Source organism: Anguilla anguilla, chromosome 18, assembly GCF_013347855.1.
Source record: "Anguilla anguilla isolate fAngAng1 chromosome 18, fAngAng1.pri, whole genome shotgun sequence".
Lineage (NCBI taxonomy): Eukaryota > Metazoa > Chordata > Actinopteri > Anguilliformes > Anguillidae > Anguilla > Anguilla anguilla.
The window spans coordinates 9,291,850-9,309,965 of NC_049218.1; the positions used below are offsets into that span (position 1 = coordinate 9,291,850).

General features: G+C 41.1%; 1 protein-coding gene across 3 annotated transcripts; it reads left to right on the plus strand.

Moving 5' to 3' along the window:
• Nucleotides 1-759: 759 nt before the first annotated feature.
• LOC118218047 (polyunsaturated fatty acid 5-lipoxygenase-like) lies at nt 760-14,114 on the plus strand. 3 transcript variants are annotated; one of them, XM_035400417.1, is made up of 14 exons: nt 760-1,051; nt 4,248-4,446; nt 4,935-5,016; nt 5,845-5,967; nt 6,499-6,605; nt 7,636-7,808; nt 8,159-8,305; nt 8,774-8,977; nt 9,111-9,197; nt 10,226-10,395; nt 10,710-10,831; nt 11,776-11,876; nt 12,347-12,517; nt 13,673-14,114. In XM_035400417.1, the coding sequence occupies exons 1-14, from the start codon at nt 902-904 to the stop codon at nt 13,850-13,852; spliced, it is 2,016 nt and encodes a 671-aa protein (XP_035256308.1). In that variant the 5' UTR covers nt 760-901; the 3' UTR covers nt 13,853-14,114. The 3 variants fall into 3 exon arrangements, with proteins under 3 accessions (XP_035256308.1, XP_035256310.1, XP_035256309.1); XM_035400419.1 differs by lacking the exon at nt 760-1,051 and adding an exon at nt 1,676-1,774; XM_035400418.1 differs by lacking the exon at nt 760-1,051 and adding an exon at nt 2,774-2,866.
• The last annotated feature ends 4,002 nt before the right edge of the window (nt 14,115-18,116 follow it).

Consider the following 18,116-nt stretch of genomic DNA (forward strand, 5'->3'; position numbering starts at 1 on the left):
AGGTTTGGCTGACAAAGAAATGTCATTGTTTCATTGTTTTCAATGTAGCACAATGCAGCATAATATCAACATGTAAGTTTTATTCTTTATTGCATGCAAAGCAATTTCAGACATAATTTAGAGGGATTATATAAAAGTGTGTAAACAATCCCTCTAAACAGGAAAACACCTAATTAAGAAAAATGAACAGCTTGTTAAAATTCTGGGATTGCGATTGTGGTTGGAACGAAAACCAGAATATACAGGTGGGTCCAGGACCGAGTTTGGGAAGCCCTGATCGAGGGCAGTTTTCTCACCTGCGATTCAGTCATTCCTCATCAAGAGGTCGATAGAGCCTTCAGGTTAATCAGCTATCATGTTGCCTCTTTCCGTCAGTCTACATTGGAAATTGGAAAGCCAACTGCAAGCAAGGCCTAATCGCCCAATCAGGGCCCGACCTCACTAATGCTCATCTAGCAGAATGGAAGCAAATCCCTGCCGCAATGCTCCAACATCCTTCCCAGAAGAGTGGAGGTTGTTATCGCTGCAAAGGGTGGAGCAACTCCATATTAATGCCGATACTTTTGGATGAGATGTTGGATGAGCAAGTGTTCACATACTTTTGGCCATGTAGTGTATACATAGAGGGGTCATGTGCATGCGTGACTCATCGCCCAATTACGTGCGCGATGATTTCAATAGAAATATGTGATTTATAGCCTGTCCAAATAAAACTGAAGAAGAGGTGTGCTTTAGTTTTCGAGGAATCAATGGTAGCGTATATATGCAAGGTAGTGCAAGGAATAGATCTCTGTAGGGATAAAACTGAGAACAAAAGACGCCTGTGGTGAACTTTTGTAACTGGTGTAATTTCAGACGATTTGCCTCGTTTTCTGTGGGCTATTACTGCGAGACAGATGCGATGCATTGCTACACTGTGACAGTTGCCACCGGTGACGACTTTTTTTCTGGCACCGATGCTCGCATTTACCTCACCTTGGTAGGAACAGAGAGATGCAGCAAGAAAACTTTATTGGACAATTTTTTCCGTAATGATTATGAAAGAAGGGCGGTAAGTAGCTACACATTCAGCTGTCACATTTAATCAGAGGTGGAAAATCCAGGTTCAAAAAGTAGAAGTCCTCCCTGATATTTCACCAGGATTTGCTAATTAGCACAATTCTTCAGCCAGGAGGTGAACTTATGAGTCAAACCAGCTGGCTGAGTTCCTGAGTGGGTGAAACGACTTTTACTTTCTGACCCCTGGACTTTTCACATCTGCATGAACTTTTTAAAGCATCACTTTAGCTTGCCTCACTTTAAAATGTTTCACAAATTAATTTTCATTTTCACAAAAGAAAATGAACTTTACTTAACTATGGAAGCTCATTGCTTCCGCTGCAAAAACTTTTTTTTTTTAAATAAGATTTTATTTTACTTATACAGGGGTGGTAGAGTTCCGTCTACAGACTGATTTCCGTCAAATTAATTATTTGTTCCGTCAAATTAATTATTTTAATGACTTTTCCGTTTATTTAGTTATTTATTTTATTATTATTATTATTATTATTATTATTTTATTTTTTTTTACCGCTAATAGATCCTCGTATCCATTATGCGTGTAGCTACGCGCAGTTGACTGGAGAGAGAGTTGACTCGACTCAAGCTGCAGCCATTGGCCAGAAGTTAATTTAAGCAAAATAACTGCACACGCTGTTTACGTACAAAGAAATACACAGCAGCTTCCCAGATACGTAGTTCATTGCAGCTTGCGGTAATTGTACTACTTGACTAGGTAAGAAATGTCATAAAAGTAGTAAATTCATGTGAAAAATACATGCAAATGTGAATTATCAACTCGTAGATGCTCAGGGTACTGTGGGTCCAAGGCTTTCCGTTAACATTGTTCAATTACTGCCGTTAACTCGTTTTCTCGTATGCATAATAATGTTAGTTCGCTAGCAGTAGCTAGTAGATTCCGTATTCCAGTAAAACAACATTTTCATGTTCTGTCCAGTTTGGCTTTATTTTTATTTTTGTATTATCTTTGTCCATTTTGGAGAAGCTGGCTAAATGCTGTGAAATAACCGCACGTAACGTTAAAGGATACCCAGCGAGCACTAGGCGGGATTTCAACGTTGATTTCTAGTTGAAAACTAGACGTGTTGTTTCAGGTTTTCTTCTCCGCTCTGTAAAATTAAGCGGGTGTCAAGAGAGGAACGGCAGCAAATTTCAGATTAACGTTAGCTAACAAAAAACAAGAAAACAATACGACGCAGATGGAAATTTACCAATCTAGGTAGCTAGTTTTAGTGAAATAAACTACGGTGTTGCATGAAACTTGATTATTTTTTAATTGCTTCGTGTAACTGTCAAGTTGCATGGAAATTATGCTGCAGGCAACTTGCAACCTGCAACTAGTTGCGTGAAGTTGCACAGTGTAAAGCCAGCCTTAGTCACTTAGGCAAGGAGACAGCCTAAGTGGCTTTATGCAACGCTGCTAAATGAACCCCTTAGCGTAGGGAAATATTTTGCATAAGGGACAAACTTAAGTTTGAAACTTGAGGTAGCTAGTTTATGCACCCGGGAACTGGCATTTCCCCGTCCGTCCCTCTCCCATTATTGTGTCCGTTAATATTATGAATGCGCATCTGCATAGTAACAGGTTGGCCATCGTTCACTTTATTGTCTAATCAAAATTATTGTTTCACAAAATATGACATAGCCCATCGACATAGCCAGATAAATTTAGCCAATCGGCGTCCTCGAATCTGAGGACGCCAGGTCAGTCATTTTTTTGAATTGCACGCTGCCTTTATTGTTTTAAAAAGTCGCAGGAAAATTGCCAGTCGAGGAGTGCACACACTCGTCTATGCATTGCAAGCAGGTACGCTAGTATCAGTGATTGACTCAATTATTAACGATAATACCTTAAAGCCCCCATCTGACTCTTGTAGAAGGTAGTGATTTAATCTGTACTATCATTTAGTGGTAAACATATAAATCAAGATAACGAGAGCGTCTATCTGTCTATAATATGAAACCCGTTCGAAACGGCGTTGCATAGGATTGTTTTGACGTTTAGCTTAGTAGCTAAAGATAAATGATGACTGAATGTAACATTATATCCTGTATGAAACGTCATCTTCGTGAATAATTACTCTGGTTAGATCGCTGTCAGGTTTTCTAACTTTGCTGCACGTTATTACAAGAGTACCAGGCGGTACGATAACAACGCTAACCAGCGAACTAACATTTAGTCTACTGCATTTTCGCAAGCAAACCTCGCATATTACTATCCCAGCCGGTATTTCGACGTTTATTTAAAGGTGAATAAACGTCATGGATCAAGGTTGAATCACTGTTGAATTTTGTTTTGAATTTGAAAGGATAAGCATTAAACTGTTTATATTGGGTAGGCTATATTAAATTCCTGGATTATTTGATATTCGTTTCCAGTGTCTCCCTTTTTTGTTCTAACCTCTGAGCCGGGTTGTAACGGGTATGAAGTGCTGCTTCAAAACTGCGCCCCCGCCCCCAAATGTTTATCACCAGCAGCCACTGGCCCAGAATGCACGAAACTGCACCATTAATAATATATATATATTTTTTTTTTTTTTTTATTGAGAAACTGGATTGTGAGCAGATGGAGTCATTTCATCCCAATTGGCAGTTTTTTTCTTCATGTTTTCAAGGCTGAACCTGAGAGAATTATGTTCTGTCATTCAGTTGCCAACAGTTTTGTGTTTGACCTGTTAAGATGATAAAAGGTGAATGCAATCCAACGTTCATTTAACCATTACAGTTATTTTAAGTAATGTCTACACCTCTCAGCCCATTTTAGAAAAGAAACGTATGTAGCGAAAGTGTTATTTTTTTTGCAGTACTCTGATTAAGCGATTAAAGGAACTGATTGGGATTGTACGCTGAGTTTATAATTATTCTATTCTATTAAGGAGGCCCACGCAGTAATACTAAATAGACTATTTGTGCCAAATGATGATTTTAAATAATTCATATATTTTAAGACTCAATAATAGCCAAATGCTAATTTAGGCCTACACGTTGTATTGCACATGTGGGATGCAAACAAGCTTCGCCGTGCAACCTGGACACCAGAAAAAAAAAAGTTCAGTCAAAAAATCTTTTCTCACCAGCACCCATGCTTATAGGGACACCAGACACCAGCCCTGAGGTTGTGAACGTCACCGTTTTCTCCCTTGTTTACTACCACTGCCCTGACCGTAGTCATTTTTGTCTGACTTCAGGTGGACAGGTTTGACATTGAAGTGGCTGAGGACCTTGGGGAAATCGTGCTGGTGAAGATTGAGGACAGAAAGAACATTGTGAAAAATGACTGGTACTGCAGGTACATCAAAGTGAAGACCCCAAGCGGAGAGACTTTGGAGTTCCCCTGTTACAGATGGGTGGTCAATGACCAGGAAGTGGTCCTCAGAGATGGTCGGGGTAGGTGTATGCAATTTCAGAGACTCAAACCCGGTCCCAATTAACCTCCTAATTAATCCCCCTCTGTGTCGAGTTCCGCTTAATTATAAGTCACTGATGTAAGGACCACTCACAAGCGAGGGCAAGCATTGAGGTGATAAGGAGCATAAAAAGCAGCAGGTTTGTGGGACGCACTTTTGGTATGTTCTGCCGAATTGGAATTTACAGAGAATTATTGTCAATGAAAAACCATCACTACTTAAAAGAATATCACTTAACAGTTTTGCACAGTGAGCTACTTTGAAGCGGTACATTTGCATTACCGGACCTTGGTGTATTACTGTTCCATCACTAAGGACAAGGACAGTTTGGTTTGATGAAACCTAATAATGGATGGTGAAGCAATGAGTTGTCAGATCACTGATGTGTTTGAGCTAAAAGGTTTGGCTCAGCACAGCAAAACTAAACGATTGATTCAAACCAGTAAGTTTCTCATTGTGTTTATGTAGCACGTTTGCCGCAAGACGACAAAACCAGCCTTTTGAAAGAGCACAGACGCAAAGAGCTGGAAACCAGGAAGAAGACGTACAGGTAGGATCACAGCATGACGTGCTCATATTTGTTTCAACTTCTCTGCCACTAACATGATAAATAACAAATCTGCACTGAGGAACAGAACAAGAAAACTTTGTTCACAATAACCCTGTTACAATATTGTTTTCGTATATTGCATAGAATGGAAAATGTCTTTGAGTAGCAAATAGATACAGAAGCATATCACAGAGCCCTATGAATGCATAAATGTCACTGTCCTATGAATAGATATGTATAACTGTCAATGCAACAAAAACCTAAATGGCAAAACCTACATATAGCACTGTCCCCTGCTGGTGTGACACCCCTGGTAGGGAGACGCGGCAGTTCCAGGAAACACCGTCGTTTGCCGCATGGCGAGAGAGAGAGAGAGCACCCACACCAATACAAAAACAAATAAACAAAAGTCTTCTCATCCTCCCCCTCCTCCCCCACCCCCCACAACATAACTTGTCGCAAAACCAAATTGGGAAGTTGTAACCTGATGTTTTTATTAATTTCAGATCAGTCCTCAGTTCAGTGACATCGAGAAGCATTCCAATTTCCCTGTAGCTTCCGTTTCCCTCCTGCCCCCTAGTGGTGTGGGCGCTGGTGCCTACTGAATGGGAATTACACAGCTCTTCCCCTCTAATCAGACTGATTTAGACCCCAGACACCATGTCAGTGGATTCATTGACTAGTCAGTGACAGACCTTAATCAATGAAAAGAAAACAAGCAGCACTACTGGACTCAAAGGCCAGACTTGAGTAGCCCTGTTCTGCTAAATGCTGACATTGAATCTAACTAGGGTTAATGGTGAATGTTCTTCCTTACTCGTTTTGAAGATGGAGAGAGTGGCAACCAGGTTTACCCATGAGCATAGATGCACATACCTACAAGGAGCTTCCATTGGACGTCCAGTTTGACAGTAAGAAAACAACGGACTTCACCATCAACTACTATAACGCGTGAGTATGATGCCATGCGTTCACACTGTGGCATGTTCAACACTGGCCTTGGCACCTGTGCTGTCCTCTATTTTTTTGTGTCACCCAGTTATATTCTCAGTTAAATCACTTTATATGCTTAAATATACCTAATGTACTAATAGTCTCAATGGTATTCTGTCGGTAATAATAATAATAATAATAGTAAACTTTATTTATATTACACCTTTCGTACAACAAGTGGCAGCCCAAAGTGCTTGGCAGAGGTAAAAAAGAAAGGGTACAATAAAGCAGGAAATAATTGGATAAAATAACAAAATGAATAAGACACAATAAAACTGTATAATATCCCGATTTATAATATTCTGATTCATCTTTCTGGTGTTGGATCCTCAAACAATTCCTGGCCAATCTCAGATCTAGGACCAGCACCAGCACTAGCACAAAGAAGACCTGTTTGATTACACAGAAAATAAAGGGCTGAATGCATTGACCATTAATATAAAGAGGATACTTCACCAATAAAATGCTTCCTTTCTGTTTTGCGAGCAGGATTGGGAACCTTGGACTGAACAAATTCATGGAAAAGTTCCAGAGCTCCTGGGATGACTTAGATGATTTTAAGGAGATATTTGTGACGATCTCCAGCACACCCGCAGGTTGGAGCCTCTCCTTTCTGAGCCCAGCTTATTTTATTTATTGAAACCAAGTTGCACCAAACTGTATTTTCCCCAGATGTTATCTTAATTATATTTTTGTTTTTTGTTTCCAGTGCAAGAAAGTTCCCAATCATACATTTTTTGTTTGGTTGTTGACATTAAGATGGCCCAATGGTCCAGGTGGTGCACCCATAAGAATTATTTCAAATTCCTGCTCATTCTAAGAGTGGTTGATTGAATACATGTAATAAGATCATGATTCACAAACGCCCACACGCGCACCCACACACACACACACGTATAATGTACATACATACATCCATTTATAAAGTTACAATGACAAAAAAGCACGTTCTAATTTCTTTGTTCATTTGGATGGGTATACTTTACTCTTTTCCCCAAGCACCCCAAGATGTGACTGAAGCATTGTTTGACATCATATGCCTGATCAGATTATGCTTCACAAACACGTCAAATGCTGTCAAAAACAAAAAATGATGTAAAAGCCCCCTAAATGTTGTGGTATATTATTGGAAGAGCAGGAGGGTGAATGAAAATAAAGGGGGGGCTAGACTATGTGGCCACGGTTGGGATTCTGGAGCTGAAAAGTGGACATTTTTATTGATTTCATAAAACCTTCCCTGGCTTGGGCCTTCCATTTATGTGCCTTTCATATTATGAAAGCATCATGGAAAAACTGTGACGAGAAAGTACATACACGTATGTGTAAATGTTAAAATGTTTTCATGGCCTAAAGAAGATATACTGTACCTACTCTGCAGATCACTCAAGAAATCTCAGCAAACGTGACTGTTCTCTTCATGTCCTTCAAAGGGAATGAATGCCCTCTTACATTGACTAAGCTTCAGATCTGTAATTGCATTTTGTTCTTCGCCACCTCATACAGTATGTATTGGTTAAAATGGTCATGTTAGATATGTACTGTAAGATGCAGAGATCATCTCATAGGCATGGTGTTTGAGCAAAGCAAGAGGGCGGCTTCTTACTCAGAGGCACGTCTGCTCTGCAGAGTACGTGATGCAGCACTGGAAGGAGGACTTCGTGTTCGCATACCAGTTTCTCAACGGCTGCAACCCTGTGATGATCCGAAAGTGCACCAAGCTGCCAGCCAAGTTCCCCGTCACCCATGAGATGGTGGAGTTCTGCTTGGAGCGACACCTCACTCTGGAAGAGGAAATCGAGGTGAGTCCTCAAAGTAACCTGCAATAGATATTGATTGGGGTATTTCAGAATCTAGAAATTGTAGAGAGATTTATATTACCCCCATTTTGTGATTTGTGTTACTTTCCTCAGAACTACAATTGCTTGAACACAGTTTCAAACTGGTTGCACTACAGCCAGTGTTTTTTAGAAAGTGAGACTGTAAATTTTAACCAATGATTCTGCACCTCAGGGACAGTGACTGGTTTAAAACAATGTCTGACTAAAACTGCTTTCAAGCTAAACAGCATTTGATTAGTTAGTGTTTAGCAATTTACTCAACTTTGTCATGGTAAATCTTCCAATGACCTTTCTGTTTGTGTTCTGTGCAGGCAGGAAACATTTACATTGTTGACTATGAGATCATGGAAAATATCACACCCAACAGGACAGACCCATCCACATCTCAGTATTTGGCTGCCCCAATCTGCCTGCTGTACAAGAACACCAAGAACAAAATCCAGCCAATTGCTATTCAGGTAATTTAATTACTGCTCTTTGTGAAAAATGCTGACAAGGCTCATATGCTATCATCAAGAAAAATCAATTTATTACCATCAGTATGCACCCTCCACTGTGGTTATTCAACTACATCAGAATCTTCATCCATCTCAGCCAAACTGAATTTCTAGCCAAAGTGACCTTGAACCAGCTCATTGAGAGCAACAAGGCCATTGAGTACTGTGTGTGCAGTGGTACTTGATGTACAGTAGAGTGGCTTAGCAATTGGCAGAAGACCTGAAAAATCTCATATTCAGAGCATCAGACTAACAATGCTAACTTTTTTTCGGGTATAGAAGACTACCAAGGCCAAAAAAAGATTAAATGTCATGCCACCTTTTTGGTTTTAGGTTTTTTTAAAAATAAATAATAATTAGTAATGAATCAGAATTTGTTATGAATTGTTAAGCGTTTAATGGCTGTAAGAAACTGCTTTGCTCTAACAGCTGGGACAAAATCCTGGGGAGAACAGTCCAATTTTCCTCCCGAATGATGAGGATTGTGACTGGACCCTGGCGAAGATGTGGGTGCGATCGTCCGACTTCAGTGTCCACCAAACCATCACGCACCTCCTGCGCACTCACCTGATCTCTGAGGTCTTTGGGATAGCCATGTTCCGCCAGCTTCCAGCTGTCCATCCTGTGTACAAGGTACATAAGCACAAGAGCACATTTGAAACTGTGAAACTTTAAAAAACATTGAAAGTCAATTGAAAATGCACCAGCTTTACATTGACCTTATTGTCACCTAGGACCCTCGTAACATCTCTTCACTTGTTTACAGCTGATCATACCCCATATCCGCTTCACCATTGCCATAAACACCAAAGGCAGGGTGGAGGTCCTTGGGAAAAACGGCATCTTTGACAAGGTGGTTTCAGGAAACGTTCTCAGCATTTTGCTCTGTCTGTATGTTGTCACTAACCTTTATTGTGCCACGTAATTTCGGCCGAAACTTGACCTTTGGTACTGTCATGGTTCTGTGTTCCTGTCTGTGTTTTCCCTGTTGGGCCGCCAGATGGCGGCACTTCTGTTTTGTGTCCTGCTCCCCCTGTGGAATTGTATGATTGTTTTCAATTGTCCTATTATTGGTTCTTGGCTGTCTCGTTTCCCCTTCCCTTCCGTGGCCTGATTGTTCATGGTGCCCTCCTGTGTCTCGTCAGTGTCTGGCTATTTAAGTTCCTGTCTCCTGGACTCAGGTGCTGGATCCTTGTTGTTTGTTGGTTGTTGATTGCGTGTCCTTGCTCGTGTTCCTACCTAGTGTGTACCTGCCACGTTCTGCTCCCACGTGTTTTTTTTTTTTTTGGTTTCCCTGTGGTTCTGAAGTTTCTCTTGTTTTGGAAGAGTTGCCCTGCGAGGCTTTTTGTTCCCTTTGTTCCCCCCTTGTTAAGTAAAGTCTTTTGTTCTCATTCCATTTTGGAGTTTTGTGTTTTTCCCTCCTCTGCATTTGGGTCCGAACCCCCGCACGCATCGTGACAGGTACGATATCATTCTAGAGGCAAGCAACCCGCATTAGGTGAAACAAGGGCTCATTTATTTATTTCAGGGCACTGTTAAGCATGTTAAAATACTACATGACTGACAGTTTACACAGGTAGACAGTAAACAAATGCATATGTAATAATTGAGGAAATCAGGAAGGGGCAAATACTGGAATGAAATCCTCAGCAGTCCATCCTCTGTTTTCTTAGAGGTTTTCACCAAAAAACTTCGAGTTTTTCATCGTGTTCCGAAGTAGCTAGAACGCAGCCGCTGTACCACTACAGTGCTGGGTTGTGCATGGTTTTTATTTACTCAAACAACAATTAAAAGTGTATTACACAGTGAATGTTGGTTTTAGGGGTGGTAAGCTTGTGTTGCAATGTGACCAGTGATGTCACAATGTGCCTGGATTTGTAGGCCAATGGGGTTGGTGATGAAGGCTTTGTTGAGCTGGTGCAGAAGGCCATGAAGACATTCACATACCAATCGATGGTTTTCCCAGAAACCATAAAAGCCAGGGGAATGGAGGACCTTCCTGATTACTTCTACAGAGACGATGGAAATAAGGTCTGGGAGGCCATCAAAAGGTAAGATGACTGCCAGTGATGACCATGCACGTTAGAAACATGCAGGTATAAATGCTTTGGTCAGATGTTGCCATAGAACAAACAGCAGAATGGTGTTGTGAATTCAGTAAAGACCACTGGGACAGCAACAGCTTTTGGAAAGCAGTTCCTATTCTGCTCCTTTCTATTGTACTGGTAATAATCATAACCTTTTTTGTTTTTAAAGGAGAGCAGACTGCCCTTCCTTCTGTTTGTATTGTTTGTAAAAAAAAAAATATGACTTTGATAGCCAGTGTGAATTCTTACTAAACCATGCATTTGTGGTACCTTCACAGCTTTGTAGAAGACATCGTGCACATCTACTACAAGAGTGACAATGTGGTTCAAAAGGATGAGGAAATCCAGGCCTTTGTCAAGGATGTGTGCATGTTTGGATTTCAGAACAGGGATAACTCTGGTGGGAAAACTTATTTCTGTTAAACATGACATTACATCAGGTGTATATTGTGTCAAATTAAAGAGTTATTGAGAAAAGAGAAAGAAAATGGTCAATGCAATAACTAAAGCACAGCTGTAATGGATTTTTTTCCTGTTCCTGTAAATCCTGCACTGTTTCCTAAGGACAACTGAGAGGAAATAACTCAGTCTCTCTATGTTTAAACATAATATAGGAAAATTTAACTGAAAAAGTGTGCTTGGTAATTCAATTTTCCCCCCAAATATACTCTTTTTTAAGTTAATGTTCAAAGTTAGTTATGCATGGTAGATAAATGCAGTAGAACCTTGTCATTTGACCAGCAGGTGGGGCGCTAGAGCAATAACATTATAAATTGTCTCAAACAATAATAATGTAGTAATGAAACACATTATCTTTTGGGCATGTTCTACTGTCCAGAATCTTCTACTTTGCAACTCCACTGATTCTCTGAGGGTGCCAGATAGTAAATGTGATGTAAATTGGGAAACTATATAAAAATAAGGTAAATATATATTTACAAGAGAAGGTTTCTAAATGAACCTGTCAGTGCTGAAATAATTATTAGCCTGGATTAGGGGAAAACATATTTCCAGTATGCAGGGAAGGAACGTCTAGACTAAAGAAAAGGTGTGGTGAGCTTCATTACAGCAGGATGATTACAACAAAGTCAAAACATCCTGTGCATTGTCCAATGAAGGCCATGGCCTTCAGACTGTGCTGTAATTTGAAAGCTATCCAGCTTCTTCATATAAGCACAACATTCGCAAACTCTGATGAAGGGATTTAGCCTTAGATTATCTGTAGTACTGTCCTCAAAGACTGCTGCAGTACATTTTGTTCATAAATACACCCTCTCGTGCTCTGTAAAATGCTGTGCCTGCATAATGGTGTTATTTCTTATTTCCACATCTGTCCATTTGCAGGGTTCCCCAAATCTCTGAAGAATCGCAAGCAGCTGGTTGAGTATTTGACCATCATCATTTTCAACGCCTCTGCACAGCATGCAGCTGTCAACTTTGGCCAAGTAGGTGCCTGTTGCGATACATCCACTCAGGCTGCGCATGGCAATATGACAGACTCTTATCCAAACCTGGGTCAATAAATTATGTTAAATACCTTAATCCCTCCTTAACCCTAACACTTACTGTTTTATTTATTTATTTTTATTTGTATTTTTTAAACTAAACCTTCCCCTAAATTAGGAAACAAAAGCAATAAAAGTATCTCTGTAAAAATGAGTTTTAAGAAGGGACTTGAAAGAGGCCCAGACTGAGTGATCCTGATCTCTTCAGGCAGGGCATTCAAAAGTCCAGAGGCTCTAACAGCAAATGTCCCATCTCCTTTTGCTTTTTAATCTGAACTTTGGAAATGGTCGACTGTTTTATTTGAGGTGCTTAAAAAGTGTCCATCAGAAAAAAAAAACATGTTGGTCAGGGACAGATGGTTTGCGGGAGGGGACTCCTCAGCTTTCTCCGTGTTCTGTGTACCACGCAGTTTGATTGGAACTCCTGGATCCCCAACTGCCCGTCCACCATGCGGAAGCCCCCACCCACGAAGAAGGGCGTGGCGACGACCGCGTACATCATCGAGAGCCTGCCCGATCGCGGCCGGACCAGCTGGCACCTGGGGGCTTCTTGGGCCCTAAGTCGGTTCCAGGATAATGAGGTACAGCCCCTGCATTACAGCTTCTCTACTCTGCATCATTAATAGCACCCTGCGTTTACTGTACAAAAATGCTGCTCTGCATTTGGATGAAATGTGCTATTTAAGAAAGCCAAGTGGTAATTTGCTGTTTGTACCCATCCCTTAAATATTCTTATTAATTCAAAGCCATGTTCAGACTGTAAAGTAAATAAGAACTGCTTACAGGTAGGAATTACAGAAACTGAATGAAGTAGTTTGTAGTTTTATCTTTGAATCATTTAATTGAACAGTTTTTTTTCCTCCCATCCCTTGTGGGATGTCAAATCCCATTCTTTTTTTTCAACGGTGGTTACCAAACTTTTTTGTTACAAACATGTACCCCAAGTTCAACTTGGTACAACTTGCTACATACCTTATCAACACAATTGACAACACTCACCTCAATTTTTTCTGCGCTGGACAAACATTTAGTTATGTCAGTGTCATGCTGGCTAGCTAACATTCCCAACAAAAATATTTTATCTGTTTTAGAATGTGTAGCCACCAAGACAATAGACTAATGCTTTATAAATTAGGTAAATGAGCTGGTTAGCAATTTAATTTTGTACTTTTTACATTTTTTGCACAAAAGTATGTGTCGCTTCTGTCATTTAGCATGCTTGCTAACCAGGGTGGCCTTATTTCCTACTTATCCAATGATAACAATTGCTACCAATATTATATATATATTTTTTTTATTAAGGAGGTTTTTTTTTGGAATGACTGTACCAGGCCTCAGCCAGGGATGTTTTGTTGACACTGAAACCAACTGCAAATGCGGGATACAACTTCTGTGCATGTATGGCAGTTCCATGAAACATGTTTTTTTAACTCTGAGAATTAGTGGTAATATTTCCTTTGTACACTGGAGGGCGGGTTGGGGTCATTTTTGGCAAGCAACAGAATACGGTCATAAATAGCAGCTCTGCATAGTATTTGGGGCAGCATCTAGTGCTGTAGCTAAAAGTGCCCTCCGGAAGAGGCCCACATTCCTCCTTTAATACGACACCACAACGGGAGGAGAGGTAAATGCCCTTCACTGGCACCTCAGCTCACTGAGGCAAACTACCCTAATTCAGCGCAAATTGCGACCTTTTCTGGTGACAGAGGAAATAACGCCGGCACTGTTTTCCACAGCTGTTTCTGGGCATGTACACAGACAAGCATTTCGTTGAGACGCCAGTGAAGGAGGCCATGGAGAAGTACCGGAAGAAGCTGACCGAGGTGGTCCATTTGATACAGGCCAGGAACAAGGGCAAGAATCTGCCCTACTGCCTCCTGAGCCCCGACCGCATCCCCAACAGCGTGGCTATGTAGCAGGCTGCAATGCTACAATACTCTTTTCAAAGAATGAAACAAAAAAAATTGATGATTCTTTTCACCTTCAACTGTCTGTAGTCAGCAAAAAAGAAATAAAAATCAGTTAAGGGTAGCGCAAGCCAATCTATTGTCGGGGATGTAATTCACTATTTGGCTGTTCTCAGCCATAGGAGGCTTCAAAGCGCTCGGCCAGCATAGCTTAGAGATGATACAGAGCAGGAACTGGGGGGGGGGGGTATTGGAGGTGTGAGTGTGTGTCTCAGAGGTGTGTCTACATAAAATATGCAGCTTCTCTTTTAGTTATAATCAGTTTTGTAATAGTTGGAAATGGGCATCTGAGTCCTGCATCTAGGTCTGGCGTTCCACATTTCATCTCTGTTCTGTTGGAATATTCTGCTGTCTTATGATTTTTGAATTTTGCACATCCTTGCAATACTCTGGGAAAAATCCTTGGTTTGGTATCAGCTTTCATTCATTTATTGTGTGACTGCCCATATCTGTAACCTTTGTTAATTGTTTTAAGGTAGCTGAATGTCTTCTTTAGATTAGACATGAATATTTGTTGGATCTTAATAAATTTCTTCATTTTCATCTGGTTGTGAGTTGTGCATTTTGATAAAGGTTGATCCAACTGTTTTCTCTGCCTATAAATTAATTTGGTGATTTAATTGGTATCCTTGATGATAATTACCAAATTAAATAGTATAAATAGATTTTACATGTTAGATGAGTCCATTGTTTCAACAGTATATGCACTTATGTTCGGTATTCAGAACGCTGGATGTCAAATGAGGGTGTTAATGGTTTAAACTGCTGGATTCAGAAAATTAAACATTTCAGGTAATCCTCACCTTGACACCGTTTTCACGCTGAAAAATGTTTCGTTTCCTCTCGGGTTTTTCCGACCGACTTTTGTCCACAACGGCGCCACGTACTTGTGCGCTTTGGACAGCGGCTGCTCACTTAGCTAACGTTATCCACCCGGATTTTAATTAAATCATGTTAAGTAAAAAGCGCAGAAGAAACTTCAGGACAAGGCGGGATGAATCAAGTGAAGATGAACAGAAAACTAACGAGGGAGAAGAAAATAGCATTAAACCAGCCCCCGTTCTACGACGGTCAAAGTTGCCGCAAAGCTGGGGAATTTCCTGTTCTTCCAAGCCGGAGGTGGCCACCACCACCAATTTCGCCAAAATTCCCTGTATTTCATCCCCCTTCACATCCGTTATTCCCCAAATCTTTCGCTGCGTCCACCACCATCTTGATCCTCTCTGATTTTGTTTGTATTTCACTTGCACAATTGATCACCATCGCTATAAATGCCAAGAACCTTCTCTCCATATACATCATTTCTCACTTGATCTTTTCCCTCTGTTTCAGTTCTATTCTGTTCCTTCCTCGCAGTTCCGGTTTCTGCCCTCACTCTCTTCGTTGCTTCAGCATATGTTATTTTGTCCCTCACTCGTGTTCTTTCCATCTCACTTTCCCTCTTCCTTCTTTCACACAGTTTTGCCCCCACTTCATGATTTCCCCCACAGTGGAAACATATTGCCTGGTCTTTAGGCACCGTGCACTCCTCGTCCGAACACCCATCTTTCCCACACCTTCTACACCTGTGATCTCTTCTACAAACTGCTGCCACGTGTCCATAATCCTGACACCAGTAACACCTCAGTGGAACCCTTTCATATGCCCTTACCCTGTAACATAATCTAAATAAATCCTCTCCGATAGTAATGGTGAAACAATGGGGTTTTCTTTACAGTCTCTGGGTTAAACCAAGCGGCCAAAACCAGACTTCGTTTTTGAAGCTCATTTCCTGGTGTTGTAGTTCCTGGTTGCTCACTAGCGCCACTACGGATGGATCCAGTATAGGTGTTTTCATATCCGGTTTCCATGTAAGTCTACGGTACAAATGCGATCAAAATACAAAGTCAATATTTTTTTCTCACAAGAACAAATAGTCATAATATGTGTATTTTATTCGTCTAATGACTCTCCATGGGTCGATTTCATGATTTATTGCGTCAATTGGGCACAGTGCCAATATTTGTTCTGGACCAATGAGGTACAGCTTGCGTCACTTCCGGATTACTGCGGAGGACTGAGCTACAGTAGGGGCTACAATCTGTGGTCACTGGGGTGGGAGGTGGCGTGTCTTGGCCTTGACATTGCGGGTCCGACCCAGAGACTGTAAAAAATATGGACACAGCTACTGTGACGTCACCCATTGACTCTCCGTGGGTCTCTAAAACACGTTTTGAAGCTCAATGGCGGGCGCGGCCATTTTCTCGATTTGGAGCCAAAACCATAGAGTTAAGCGGTCTTGTGATTTTTACAATTTGATTGACAGTCCGGTGCGGAAAAGCCCCTCAACCTGAACGAGGCTAGCTGACTGTCTGCCGTTATGTTTTAAAATATATTATCAGATGTTTACGGAGTTTAATTTCCATCCGTGACTGTACGGTGTCATGTAATCACGTTATGTATGACATTAAAAATACAATTAGGCTATGTTCAGTTATCTTCAATTTATGTTTCTCAGCAAAACGAATATGCTTAGCTAGCATATCAGCTTGCCAGTGAGCTAGGTAGGCTGTCCGTGGTTAGCTCACGCGTTAGCAATATGAACCACAGGGGAAGAACATTGACTACACTGATGGTCAATCAATCGGAGATGTGTAGGCTACTGGTGATTTGACTAGGCAAATTTTCGTATAACTGTCTGGTAGATCTGTTAACCGAGCAAGTTATCGTCGTAGGTTTTCGCCAGTCAGATAATGAGCCTGCTACTACTAGCTACTCCATCGCCGTTTGTGGTGTTCACTTGCTGGGTGACGCTAGCTGACCGATCGTTCGCAAGTCACTTTTTACCGAACAAAAATTAACACCGTCAGCGGTGATTAACAAATCTACCAAGTATTTTAATAACTGATCTACAGGCGTGTAAATATGACAACGCACTTTGAAGAGCAAGTTTTCCACCTGTTGCATAAAGACAAAAATAATGTACATTTAATTTCTAATTATTATTATTTTCTTGCTAGCTTCTAGCTTTGTCACATTCGTGCAGCATAGCCCAGGTAGACATTTACGGAATGTACACGACTGACAAGCCGTCAAACACGTTTGACAGATGGAATATTTGCCGGTTAGGGTTAGCTAGCTAGTCAAATGGCTTGGTAGCCGAAGTTGCGAACTGTTTTAGCATAGGCTACTGGACTACCACATATAGCAAATAAGCGTTAGCTGATTACGCTTTCTGCCAACTAATTATTTGGTTAAGTGGGCTAAAGGAAATAGTAAAAATGACTCGGCTACCGCAAAACTTCAGAGGAGGATTATTTTATGGTCGTCTAGTGCAGCTGTAAATAGCACACGCTATAATGAAACCACTACAAAATGGGATGCCTGCATTTTCTGACTTCGCACAGGTGGACCGTGGTCGGAGACGCAATGTCAAGGCCAAGAGACGCCACCTCCCACCCCAGTGACCACAGATTGTAGCCCCTACTGTAGCTCAGTCCTCCGTAGTAATCGGGAAGTGACGCAAACTGTACCTCATTGGTCCAGAACAAATATTGGCACTGTGCCCAAATGACGCAATAAATCATGAAATCGACCCATGGACAGTCATAAGACGAATAAAATACACCTATTATGACCATTTGTTCTTGTGAGAAAAAATTATTGACTTTGTATTTTGATCGCATTTGTACCGTAGACTTGCATGGAAACCGGATATGAAAACACCTATACTGGAGCCATCCGTAGTGGCGCTAGTGAGCAACCAGGAACTACAACACCAGGAAATGAGCTTCAAAAACGAAGTCTGGTTTTGGCCGCTTGGTCCGACCACGGTCCACCTGTGCGAAGTCAGAAAATGCAGGCATCCCATTTTGTAGTGGTTTCATTATAGCGTGTGCTATTTACAGCTGCACTAGACGACCATAAAATAATCCTCCTCTGAAGTTTTGCGGTAGCCGAGTCATTTTTACTATTTCCTTTAGCCCACTTAACCAAATAATTAGTTGGCAGAAAGCATAATCAGCTAACGCTTATTTGCTATATGTGGTAGTCCAGTATCCTATGCTAAAACAGTTCGCTACTTCGGCTACCAAGCCATTTGACTAGCTAGCTAACCCTAACCGGCAAATATTCCATCTGTCAAACGTGTTTGACGGCTTGTCAGTCGTGTACATTCCGTAAATGTCTACCTGGGCTATGCTGCACGAATGTGACAAAGCTAGAAGCTAGCAAG

What these genes read in the sequence shown, in the direction of transcription:
- LOC118218047 (XM_035400417.1), top strand. Translation starts at nt 902, where the DNA reads ATGCATTGCTACACTGTGACAGTTGCCACCGGTGACGACTTTTTTTCT. An exon ending in ATGATTATGAAAGAAGGGCG is followed by an intron (nt 1,052 to 4,247) that starts GTAAGTAGCTAC and finishes GTCTGACTTCAG; the next exon opens with GTGGACAGGTTTGACATTGA. An exon ending in ACCATCAACTACTATAACGC is followed by an intron (nt 5,968 to 6,498) that starts GTGAGTATGATG and finishes TTTTGCGAGCAG; the next exon opens with GATTGGGAACCTTGGACTGA.